The 12328-nt window shown below is 36.1% G+C and overlaps 1 protein-coding gene across 2 annotated transcripts; it reads left to right on the top strand.

Moving 5' to 3' along the window:
• Positions 1-935: 935 nt before the first annotated feature.
• racgap1 (Rac GTPase activating protein 1) lies at positions 936-11800 on the top strand. Of its 2 annotated transcripts, none has more exons than XM_055045900.1 (17): positions 936-1121; positions 1476-1581; positions 1664-1866; positions 1956-2095; positions 2430-2499; positions 2592-2645; positions 2739-2816; positions 2965-3082; positions 3998-4131; positions 4278-4442; positions 4525-4620; positions 5350-5548; positions 5875-5980; positions 6218-6350; positions 9307-9433; positions 10331-10430; positions 10551-11800. In XM_055045900.1, exons 2-17 carry the CDS (start codon positions 1497-1499, stop codon positions 10624-10626), a joined length of 1884 nt encoding a protein of 627 aa, XP_054901875.1. In that variant the 5' UTR covers positions 936-1121; positions 1476-1496; the 3' UTR covers positions 10627-11800. The 2 variants fall into 2 exon arrangements, with proteins under 2 accessions (XP_054901875.1, XP_054901874.1); XM_055045899.1 differs by having other exon boundaries at positions 937-1111.
• The last annotated feature ends 528 nt before the right edge of the window (positions 11801-12328 follow it).

Raw genomic sequence — 12328 nt, forward strand, 5'->3', positions numbered from 1 at the left:
AACCACTTTCAAAATTTGTTTTGGAGATAAACATAAAATGTTGTAAAATGAAATCCAATTAAGATGTAATGTATACAAAGAGATTTAAAAAAGTATGACTTCTGGCCTGAAACTGCCAAATGCAGAAAATGGTAGAGGGCCCGACACAAACCCTTGTGGCATCCCGCGTATAATTGCAGGAGATTTGGAGAATGGGTTATTAGACAGTAAGACACCACAATCTTTCTAAGTGGTAAGATGTTGAAGAAAAACACAAATGTAATGGAAGTTAATTAAGATCACTGAAACTTGTGAAAAAAAATTACCCAAAACCACATAAAATGCTACTTTTCATACATATTCCATTTGTTCACCATACACTTGCTACTGAGCGCTTTTCATTTTCAGTAATCTAACAGTCCTTCAATTCAGCAGAAGGGTCATACTTGTTTTGCTATATAAGTTATATTAATTTGAGTTCCACTAAAACAGCAACAGATCCTGTTTATAGAAAGCACATTATCTGGTGTGCTTTATTTTTTACCTCTATCTCTAATACTGCAGTAGGAAATTTACAGCCTCACATTATTTTATTTTTTAATATAATTTCTCATTCAGAAAAAGCGAGATTGTAGTTGTTATTCCACTTGTATCTTGAAATAAAAATAAAAACAGCTCTGCGTCTGCAAGTTCCGATATGCCAATGACCGTTACGCTGTAAAGTAACTTACCGGAAGTGACGTATTTTCATATTCACTTTCACAGTTTCAGTCTTTATTAAGCGCATTTATTAGGTGTGCAGTGAGTCCGTTAAATTTTCATATTAAGCTATAATTTGTACAGATATATTTTGTTGTTTTACGCTTTGGTTTTTGTGTGTTAGGCGGAGAGGTGACAGTTACGTTGATTTTATTTTGAAAAGAAGTATACGGAAGTTGTAACTGCCGATTCCTTTAACACCCACGCAGAGCGCGTTCATTGGCCAGCGGCGAAGTTTGAAAAGAAACCCGCTCATAGTAGGTACGGGCGAACAAGGATGCGGACAAAGACGGCTGCGAAGAGAAAATGAGAACGAACTGCTAAATTAAACAACTCTCCGGAAGGGTTTACTGTACAGAATTTCTCCAAACAGGTAGCTAACTGTAAGTGTACCCAGCGGGTGCAAATATGACAAAGTTAGCTTAGCTGCTGTTTTGTTTTGTTAGCTTACTTAAGCTGTGAACGAGTGACGTTATTGTAAAACCTTGCTAGCGAAAGCTGGAAAGAAAAAGGGTAACGAGCGTCTTAGAGTAGGGTGAAAAGTGATATATAAGAGTGTTGTTTAATGTAATAAGTTAGCTTGCCTCTCTCTAAAACGTATTCAGAGTAACTATTTCTTTGAAAGGCGCAGCTTACTTCAAAACGACTAGGAAGTTTCTAAATTCACACAAATGGAATGATCTGTTAAATTAAAGAATCATTAAGCTGTGTGTGTGTGTGTAATTCTTTTCCTGTAGGGATTTGAATTGTTGGACACCATGGAGACTACAATCCTGAACCTCCAGAGCCTATATGATAATCTGAGGACTCATGTTGAGCTTATGAATGAGAATATTGAGCCCAGTAAGTGGTTCTGTTAGATTATATGATTTAATCTGGTATGTAAATGCCTGTTTGTATTCACAATTTGAACTCTCACTGACAGGTTTCATTCAGATGCTGCAGAACTTTGAGGACTGCCGCCGCAAATGGGCAAGGTCTCTGGATGAACTGGGATCTTGCAAGGATATGCTGAGAAAAGCAGAGATGGAGAGAGGAGCCTTGGATGTGAAGCTGAAACACGCTCGCAACCAAGTGGACGTGGAGATCCGGCGCAGGCAAAAGGCAGAGGCCGACTGCGAGACGCTGGTATGGTTTCTTAAAGGCAAACTTTTTGTTTTAGGGTTTACCTTCAAGCAGCTCTTGAATTTTTCTCCACTTGTGCTTTGAATGTACAGGACCGTCAGATTCAGTTGATCCGGGATCTTTTAATGAGTGAGGGATCCACCAACAGCATCCAGCTGAGTGCTGAACAACGGTCTGCTCTAGCCTTCCTCAATACAAACTGCCAGACAAATAGCCAGAACACCAATCGGAGGTATAAAGATATTTATACCATCTCTTTCTGACCTGCTGTCTTAGTAGTAGTTTGGTGTTGGTTTTTTTGTTATTCTTAATATTATTTTTTTATGTTTTATTAAACACTTTGAATGTCTTTGTTTATACATCTACATTTTATGCTAGACCTGAAATTTCCTTCTGTAGGACAACAAAGACGATTTTATTCAATTCAGTCATATAGCTAGAGTCAAAAACACACGTTCCTATTTGACCCTTACAGTCAACTTCAATTGCTATCAATTGGTATTGCACGAGACATGGCTGTTGTGTGTTTTATTTACCAAACAAGTTTTTCTTCTTTATTTCTACAGATTGTTGACAATAGATGAGTCTGCCTCCATCTTGTCAGATATAAGCTATGACAAAACCGACGACTCCCTTGTAAGTACTCTAATTTTTTCCGGCATAATCAGAGAACATTTTCTCCGTAATGGCCTGTTTTGGATGAGTATGTGACTTAATATCTCTTTCAGGATTGGGATTCGACCAACATCAGGACAGTACGACTCAAGAAGCGAGAAAAGAGGGTACGCTGTGCATTCGTTCACTATTAGGAAGAGGCTAATGAATGAAAATGTGGTTACAAAGAACAGGTGTCATACTTTGTGTCCTGATTTTAGCGCTCCTCAAGAAATCTCATTGATGGGCCTCCAAGTGCTTCTAAAAGATCACGATCAACAGGCAGAACCTCAGAAAGGGTAAACGTTGACATTTTCTGCAGGTTGTCACCATTGGATTACAATCATTTACATCTCAGTGTTTTATCCTTATTGTTAGCATGCAGAGGTTTCCTACAGCCAAATCTTTGCCTGATTTAGTTTTACTGACTGTGCATTGATGCAACAGGGAAGTGAGACGCTTGTGACAAAGACGACAGTGACTGTGCCTGCGAATGGAGGTCCTGTTGAGGCCATTTCTACCATAGAGACAGTTCCGTACTGGACTCGCAGCAGGAGAAAGACTGGTAGGATATCCTGCATATGCGTAGCGTTAACCTACGTTCATGATGTCTTTATTAATTACATAAATTAAGCACCTGAAGATTAGATGAATTTGTCCCAGTTGGTTTTCCCATTTTGATGTGCTTAACCTGTTAGAGCAGTGGGTTCCAATGTGGGGCCCGGAGGCCATTTATGGCCCTTGGATTGGAGAATTTTTGATTTGCATGAAATTTTCAATGATAAATATATACATAATTTTAGCTTCAAAACAAGTATTTTTCTTTTATGAACCAAGTTTTTTTTTCTTCTTTTTTTATGTCATAGGCTCCACTGACTTTTTACTCAAAAACAAATTTAAAAGCAGTACAGTTAACAGTTTTCAACGACAGTTCTCATTTTTTGTTGCTGGGGAGAAACAAAAAATGATATCTTGACCAACAATTTAGGAAACTGCAACTTTTTTCTCTCTTTTTAAAGACCTTTTTAATTAAAGCACATATTAATTTGTTTTGTGCAGGTAAATAAAAGAATTCAGAATAAAATTATCTTGCATTTTTAATTGAAAAAAAAAGTTTAAAAAAAGAAATTGTGGCTATTGAATGCTTTAAACTTATGACATTAAGAAAAATAAATATAATTTTTAAAAAAATATTTACTTTAAATGTAAAGGTTTTTTTTTGCTTTTGCTTTCCCAATGTTACAGAAACTTGTCAATTTAGGAGCGCTGTGACATAATTAGAATAATTATAAACACGGGCTATTAGGCTTAAAATGTATTGAAATTTATCTAGTTTTGCACTTCTTGTTGTTGGAAAATGTTTTTTGGTGGGATTTATTTGTTTTAGGATAACGTATTGGTTATAGAAATTCTTGATTTATTCCTCTGTCAGAAGTTGAAATAATAAGCACCAAATTTCTTGTGAAATCTCTCCGTTCAGCTGCCATGGAGTGGGACTCTGAATCTGTCAAGTCTGAGGATATTTTTAAGGCCCCTGATGGAGACAATAAAGCTGAGCCCAGCACTCCACAAAGCAAAGGAGGCGTCCGTCTTCACGAGTTTGTCTCCAAAACTGTAAGTTTATCATTGTTGTTCAAAATTAGAGCAGTAGCAATATGTTATTTTATGGATTTTAAGGTTGGTTTGGATTATTTTTGCCTTCAATCTATAAATATAGGAATGTATATAGATGTATTTCAGTTAACGGCTGCTTCTTGCAGGTAATCAAACCTGAATCCTGTGTGCCGTGTGGAAAAAGGATCAAGTTTGGCAAGATTTCACTAAAGTGTCGTGACTGCAGGGTGGTCTCGCACCCCGAGTGTCGCGAACGATGCCCGCTGCCATGCATCCCTAACATGGGTGCCACACCCGTCAAAATCGGAGAGGCATGTGACGACGTCTTTATCAGCGTTTCACCTGATGCTCAGCCTGAGTTTGACCAGGCTTCCTGTTTGTTTTCCTCCTCAGGGCGTCCTTTCAGACTACGTTCCTGACACGGCGCCCATGATTCCTTCCCTCGTGGTTCACTGTGTGAGTGAGATTGAACAAAGGGGTTTGCACGAGGTGAGCGGCGCTACACTTTGATTTAATACCAAATTATAAAGAGCATTAAAAACCTCACATTCCTGCCGTTAATGGCTTTCTGAGACGAGACAGTTGTAACTCTAGTTTTGACATTTTGTTTGTCGTTGTATTTGGTAAATGCATTAAAATAGTATTACAAGATGAATAACTTTTTAACATTGACTATTTTGTCACATTGCAGTTTCAAATTGAAATAAATGGAACTTTATTTTGAAAGTACATTGACTTAAATGTTTGCAGCTGTAATCTCAACTAATGATTAAGTTCTTAAAGTTTTATTTCTACTATTCTTTCTGTTTGAAAGTAGACTTCTGAAATGAAAATACATTGTGATAATTAGAAAAACTATTCAAGACGGGGGAAAATATTGTGATGACCTTTTTGTGCATGTTGCCCTGATGTACTCTGAACACAGGTTCATGCCAAACTTGTCAGATTTTTTTATTTGTAAATCTGTTTTTCTTCTTTTGTTGGTCAGAAACCTGTGGCTCTTTTAATCTTTCACAGTTGCTTTTAAAGCCTAAAAAAATATAAATGGAACTTTGTGCCTCTGTCACATGTCATCTTTGTACAGTGAAAACTTATTTCAGATTTTGCCATTGCTAATTTCTGTATTATTATTTTTTTCTTTTTTTTTAGAAATTTATCATATAAATGCATCTTCAGGGAATCCCTAATGGTGTATGTTTGATGACTTCCCTCTTTCAGGCCGGTCTTTATCGTCTGTCCGGCGCCGATCGCACAGTGAAGGATCTGAAGGAGAAGTTCCTCCGCAGCAAAACCGTTCCTGTGCTCAGCAAGGTGGACGACATCCACGCGATCACTGGCCTCCTCAAGGACTTCCTGAGGAACCTGAAGGAGCCACTGCTCACTTTCCGCCTCAACCGGGCCTTCATGGACGCAGCTGGTTTGTTAGCTTTATGTGACTGGTCTGATGGCATAATGTCGCTATACATGTATAGAAATTATTTGCAGCTGTTCTTAAGACAACAGCAGAACCACATCAGAGTTCAGAAATGTACTTAACACAGCCGTTAAAAGCAGGTTTATAAGAACTCCTGATTGCTTTTTGTTTTATTTGTTCAATTTAAGCGAAGTGAAAGAAACCTCTTGAGAAAATATTGATCTTTTTCCCAGGGTTGCTCCCTGAGTGCTTGTTTGTTGCTGTAGGTTTTGGAAATTGCACACTTTGCCTCATCTCAGCTGAGAAAATTGCTCATTGTCATCCCACAGAGGTTTCAGACGAGGACAACAGCATAGCTCTGATGTACCAAACCATCAGCGACCTGCCGCATGCCAACAGAGACACGCTGGCTTTCCTGATTCTTCACCTCAAAAGGTCAGGAGTGAGAAATGTGGACTAATATGTGGAATTTAACATTTACAGAATGTTTTATTCTTTTAGGAAGCTTTTGCATAATTTAAAAATAGATATTGATTAAAAAGTTATTTATGAAAACTACTTACTTTAGTTTGCCACCATCTAGCTACACATTTCTTGAAGCTGCAACTGCTGAGGGAAATAACACTTTATGAGCAACAATGGGATCTTAATTGGTCCGATGAAATCTTGCAGAGTTGCTGACAGTTTGGACACCAAGATGAACATCAGCAACCTGGCCCGGGTTTTCGGTCCAACCATTGTTGGTCATGCTGTTCCCAACCCAGAACCAATGACCATCCTGCAGGATACTAAACGCCAACCAATGGTAGGTCTGAGCAGAACATCTTAATTAATTTTTTTTAACCTATATAAAGATGTAAAGCAAGGTTTCCCCCAGAAACCTTGCTAAGCCTGGTGATTGGGCGTTAGGGCAGGCGTTCATCCAGCGACCCGTCGTGCTTTTGAGTTTAAAAAATTTTTACATGTTGACAGGAAATTTGATAATATCACTTGATAATTATGTGTTATTGGAAGATTAATGCCAACTATAAACATAAAAAAATAAACGATGCTTGCCTGGTGGGGGCAGAAGTAAAGCCTGGTGGCCCGTCAGGCTTGTAAAACAGTGGGATAAACCCTAAAGATACATCTTAAACCTTTAAACACTTTGTCTGCACATCCTTAGGAAGTTTTTAATTCATTTATCTAAAATTAAGGTCTTAAAGTGTCTTAAGTAAATTTAAGAAAATGCGAGTTAGCCGTCATCATAGGTCTTAGGACTATTCAATCTCATCTAAAGTATTTTCTATCAGGCAAATGTTTGAGCTATGTGCAAACATTTTCACTCACTTTGCTCTGTGACTGAAGGCGGTTAAGGCTAACAGTAACAAGATGCTAATACTTGTTTGCTAACTAGCTAGAAAGCCATAATATGCCATGTGAGAATTACAAAGCTGAAGCCAAGAAGCAACTTCACAGTTTTGGCCCTCCTGCATTTCTTTTGTACATCTGTCGTGACATAGGTCTTAAATTTTATTTATGGTCTTAAAAAGTCTTAAATGTGAGTTGGTAAAACCTGCAAAAACCCTGTTGTGTTAAAATGTCTTTATTGGAAATGTTGGAGAACAAGAAGTGGACAACATGTTTAAGACATAGCTTTTACAGGCTTTCAAGTTTAAAATAAAAAAGTTTCCACAGTTTATTCTTCGAAAAGAAAACTGAAATGTTCAATGACAAATGGAAAAAAAAGCATAGTTTGAATATAAGACTTGGAGATGGGGAGATACCTTTATTGAATTTACCATGAATATTATCTGACTGCAATATATTCCATTTCTCGTAAGCGACCATAAAATGTGTACATCTGTTGAAGCTTTGGGCTTTTATTGTATCGTTAAAGAGCTGCCTGAATGGTCAGATTTACTTTTTACTGTTTTCGCTACTTTTTGAAAACATCAATAATATATTTGAAAATGTGAGTTTTTTCATGTACTTTGTTGTCCTTGAAATAAACAGCACATGTAAAATCTAATGTTGAAAGATTAATATTTTACCAAAACGTGGATGAACTAAACCTGCAAAAGCATAAAAATATTGAAATGGAGAAGCTGCAGGAACTGAGTGATGGACTGTTCCTACCGAGACGCTGGCAGCTGCAGATATGCCAAAAACACTGAGATGAGTAATTTAAATTAGCAACAAAAGCATTCATCTTGTCAGCTGTTTATCTCCTGTTTTACTCCTTGTCATATTAACAATTCCCACTCAGACAGTTTTACCCAAGCGCACACGTCTGCGTGATAAAGTTGTCTCATTGAAATTCCTCTTGCTGCAGACATCAATAAACTATACAACTTGCCCGAGGGAAGCAAGCATTTTTTTTAGCAGCTGTACTCCAGTGGATTTTATGATTTCATCACTGTGAAGGCATTCCCTCGTCTTTATTTCACCAGTTAAATTTTATTATTAAGTAACAAACAAGCGAAAGTGCTTTACACCAACATCAAGCCTGATACTGGAGATTATTTTAAATTTAGAAGCAAAAGCTTCTGTAAATATATGGATTTAGTCCTGTCATAATAACAAAAGTCGCTGGACGATAAATTCTTAGTAATTACTGCGATAAATGATAATGTTTTTGAGGCCACTGTTAAAGGTACAATAATAAATTTTGTAAAGACTGTAACACTGAATCTGGACATTTTAAATATCCAAGATAAAACGCAGCAATCAAGAACAAATGAAGTGGAAATCAAAATAAAAAGTCTCTAAACAAAATTTTCCTTCTTAAAATATAAATCATTGGAATGGAAATTATTGAGCTCATTTATATAGTACATCATTTAATACTTTGCTTAGTAACAGACTTACTCATACCATCTGTTTTTGTAGTTTTTTCAAACACGTTTTTCCTTCCACTCAACTTTCCATTGTTACGCTTGCCCAGAGCAGTCAATGAAAATCCTACAAACCTTATTGATCCCAACAATTGCATGGACCATTACATAATTTAATGGGATTAAATTATTTAACTAATTACACAATTCAATATTTTGACTAATTATATAATTCAATTGCATTAAACAATAGTTTGATGTTTCTTGTTTAATAAAACAAACAAAAACTTTATGTATAAAAAATCTGAAATTTTTGACTATGTTGCTGAACCATCATATATATATATACTTTTTTAAATAGACTATTATAATTTAAGAAGCTGCTATATTTCTCCTCACCACTCAACTTGTCAGTAAACGTTTAGCCATAAACATAACAAATTACAGTTTTTCTCCCCCACTGGCATCAATAACGCATGTCGTTTTTGCAGCAATACCTGAGTGTATTATGCTTTTACCTCAGTGAAAGGGCCCCAGTCTTCTGTTCAGCCATTTAAATTATTTTAATCTCGAGCGAAAAAAAGAGCAAATGGAAGTACTTGAGTAAAACCAGATAATTAAAAGTTTGGAATGATCATTTCCAATAAAAAAAGATGAAAGATCCATTGGTTTTGTGTATTTACTTTTGATCCCCACAAAGTCGGACCATATTTACGGTCAACGAGAATCCCACTCTGGAGTGGGATTCTCGCCCTCCTCTCAATAATCGCCTCCCACTCAAACTAAGCCGTGTAATTTTACTCTCCCAGAAGCCATTACAGTCCCACTGAGGCCTTTGTTATTAATTCCCTCTGTCTTTCTAACGGCAAGCTAAATCAGTGCAGCGCTGGTGCAATAAAACGAAGCGATCTGCTAAAATAACAAATTATTCCATTTTCTGTTCAGGTGGTGGAGCGCCTGCTGTCTCTGCCGGTGGATTACTGGAGTCAGTATGTGATGGCTGAAAATGTGCAGCCCAATCTGAATCATTTGATCATCGAGAATGCAAACTGCTACGCCACCCCTGAGAGAAGTATGGCTCTGATTGTCTGTTACTGCAGGACTACTCCATGAGATTTGTTCTGTTTTTTCATTTCTGATGTTTCAGATCATTAAACAGATTTTATGTGGGTCTATAAAAGCTGGGTAAAGACTAATTGCACTTATAAAATTTTAAATATTAAGGGGGAAAGGTTGTCTAAAGCAAAATGGATCCTGTGTGGAAAATATAATTCAACCTACAAGGTGTTTATACCATCATCAGGAGTTTGCAACTATTAGCAATGAATCTCCTACAGGAGAGATTTTATCACTCATGTTTCAGTTTTGCCATCATAAGTCTTTTTTTTTTTTAACCTACTTTGATTAATCGTTTATTCGATTAAAATTAGTTCCAGTCGACTGACTGAACGTCCATTTAAACCTTGTTTTAGTGTTGTAGTTTTGCCGCCATTCAGCAGAGGGCGCCGCTTGACATCTTTAAGTGAATCCAGTTGATGCAGGAATAAAGATGGCGGGGCAATAATAGGAAAAAGAAATGGACCAAATAGAGTTCGGTGTGGGAACAAAATCCACTTTATGCGGTTAATTAATTTGCTTTGCCGGTGATTTTTGACGGGCTGCACACTCCTGGAAAAGTTCCCTGCCATATTTACTAATTTTTTTATTTGTGTTTAGGGGCCTTAGAATGGCTTTGTAATATTTTTCAGACCGATCAGTGTCAAATTTATGACTTTGAAAGTTTGGTTTGTGTAACTAATCAGCTTTTTATTAAATATGGTTCATTTATTATGTAGTAAAAGGAGGAATTAAGTGAAAAGTGCTACATTTTTAATGTACTCTGCTTGTTTTTGTCTTAGTATTTTACAAGTTTCTGGGCGTCTCATGGAGTTTCTTGTAGCCTAATCCTATTTCGCCTGTCTTTTTGCAGTGAGCATACTTGGACCGCTAACCACACCAGAGCACCAACTAAACAAAACGCCGTCCTCCAGCTCCCTGTCTCAGAAAATGAAGTCCACTCTGACGCCCCGGTAAATAAACTGAAACTCCTTCACATCCACCATGAACACATTGTTTTTAGTTCATGAATTAAATGTGGGTTGCCGTCATTATTTTCCACGACTCACAGCGAATGACGGTTTTCGTTTCAGATTTGGGAGCAAGAGTAAATCGGCTGTTGGATTTACCCATCAAGGGAAGTTCTTCTCTTCTCCGCTCCTCAAATAATCCAGCATATCTCCGACTAATCTCTGTCTGTATACTGCAAGACGGGGATGTAATTTGTTTATAAAAGATTTTAACCAAATGGTAGGCATCACTTTCTGTCGCTTTTACTAAATTCAGATCATTAGAAAAATGTAGAATTTTTCTGAAACATTTCTTTACAGATTAACTGTTTTATGCAGCTGTTATTGTTTAAAAAGTTCTTCAGTTCAGAAGCTGAAGAACTGCAAGGCATTTCATTTTTGCATGTAATTAGATGTGCTTATTTTGATGTGTGAGCTTTTAGTTCAACATTCCTGTTTCATTTCCTTTGTTTTCTTTTTGTGGTGAATTTCTTCATTACTCAGTGGTTTGTAATCTAAATGTGTAGGAGCATTTAATCCATGTTATTCTTAGCTTCAGATTATCATTACATCGACAAGATTTTGTTGGTAAATTAATAATTGGACCAGTAATGTTTGTTTTGTTATTTTTTCTTCTTTTTTTTTTTTTTTTTGCTCCTTTTTTATTTTCTCCATTTGGAGGAAAAACAAAAATACATCAAAGTTGCACTGCCAGTGATCGTAGCAGGCTTCCTGCTGGATTATTTCACTCCTCTTTGTAAAATTTATTCTCCGCCATCTGTGTAAAGTGATGATTTTCAAAGCCAGTTTAGCAACTGTGGCATTATATAGTCATATACTAACTCATTTTGGGTAAAAGTGTTTTTGTTATACTTTATAAAATACATTTCTCATGCCTACAATTGTCTCCTGTCTTCATTGCTGCAAGTTCTGCATTTACAGGGCTTGAAATCATTGGAAATGATTGAATTTTAATTCTGTGTTTTCAAGGTTTGGAAAGTGCTGATTTTCTGATTCAAACTGCAGTTTTGTAATAAAGTGATTTAATGTTGGGTTAAAACCCTAATTTTGTACAAAGTTATACATACAGTTGAAACTAGATATTTTCATCTGCCTAAGTTTTTTTTTTTTTTTTTTTTTCTCAGTCTGAAGATTTAACTCGGTGTGAGTTAAATCAGTACTTTTAACCAGTCTTGGTTAAAAGATTTTGGTTGAGCTAGAATTACAAAATTATTTCTAATTACTAATTTCTGGAAAACTTGGCAAGAACCTTTTCTTTTTATTTATTTATTTTATTTTGCGTTCTGAGTTTAAGCATTTCATTTGAGGAGGAAGATTCTTAACACAATTTGCTTGGTTTGTGTTAATAAAATGAGTATTTATTATTCCTAATTTCTGAATGACTTGTTGATCTTTGGAATGAAAATAATGGTTGGAAGTTTTATTAAATTTGTCTTGTCAGGTGCATAAACATTTTGAAACCTACCTTGTTCCAAAATACAATAAGACATGAATAACAGTAATATTTTTTTTTACTTCGTTTGTATAGATTTTAACTTTGGTGTGATGCAGAAAAAGTTTGAAAAGTGCTTGAATTTTACTGTGAGAAGTATAAAATCCTGTTTTTTAGTGTTTAAAAATTCAGCTTTAAATGTATATCATGAACAAAATCAAACTTAACCGCTTTCTTTCTCTCGACATAAAATGGACACATCATTGACCATTTTAATTTTGGGATGATTCACTTTATCCACAGCTTGAATATGTAATTATAGTAGTTACATTTTTGGAAGGTTTTTATGAGAAAATGATTCATCAATTTAGGTTTTTAAAGTGAGGTCACATGTTGATCTGATGGGAAA

The sequence above is a fragment of the Poeciliopsis prolifica genome, unplaced genomic scaffold (assembly GCF_027474105.1).
Source record: "Poeciliopsis prolifica strain line A6 unplaced genomic scaffold, Auburn_PproV2 SCAFFOLD023, whole genome shotgun sequence".
Classification (NCBI taxonomy): Eukaryota; Metazoa; Chordata; class Actinopteri; order Cyprinodontiformes; family Poeciliidae; genus Poeciliopsis; species Poeciliopsis prolifica.

What these genes read in the sequence shown, in the direction of transcription:
- racgap1 (XM_055045900.1), top strand. Translation starts at nt 1,497, where the DNA reads ATGGAGACTACAATCCTGAACCTCCAGAGCCTATATGATAATCTGAGG. An exon ending in TCGCAGCAGGAGAAAGACTG is followed by an intron (nt 3,083 to 3,997) that starts GTAGGATATCCT and finishes CTCTCCGTTCAG; the next exon opens with CTGCCATGGAGTGGGACTCT. An exon ending in ACGAGTTTGTCTCCAAAACT is followed by an intron (nt 4,132 to 4,277) that starts GTAAGTTTATCA and finishes TGCTTCTTGCAG; the next exon opens with GTAATCAAACCTGAATCCTG.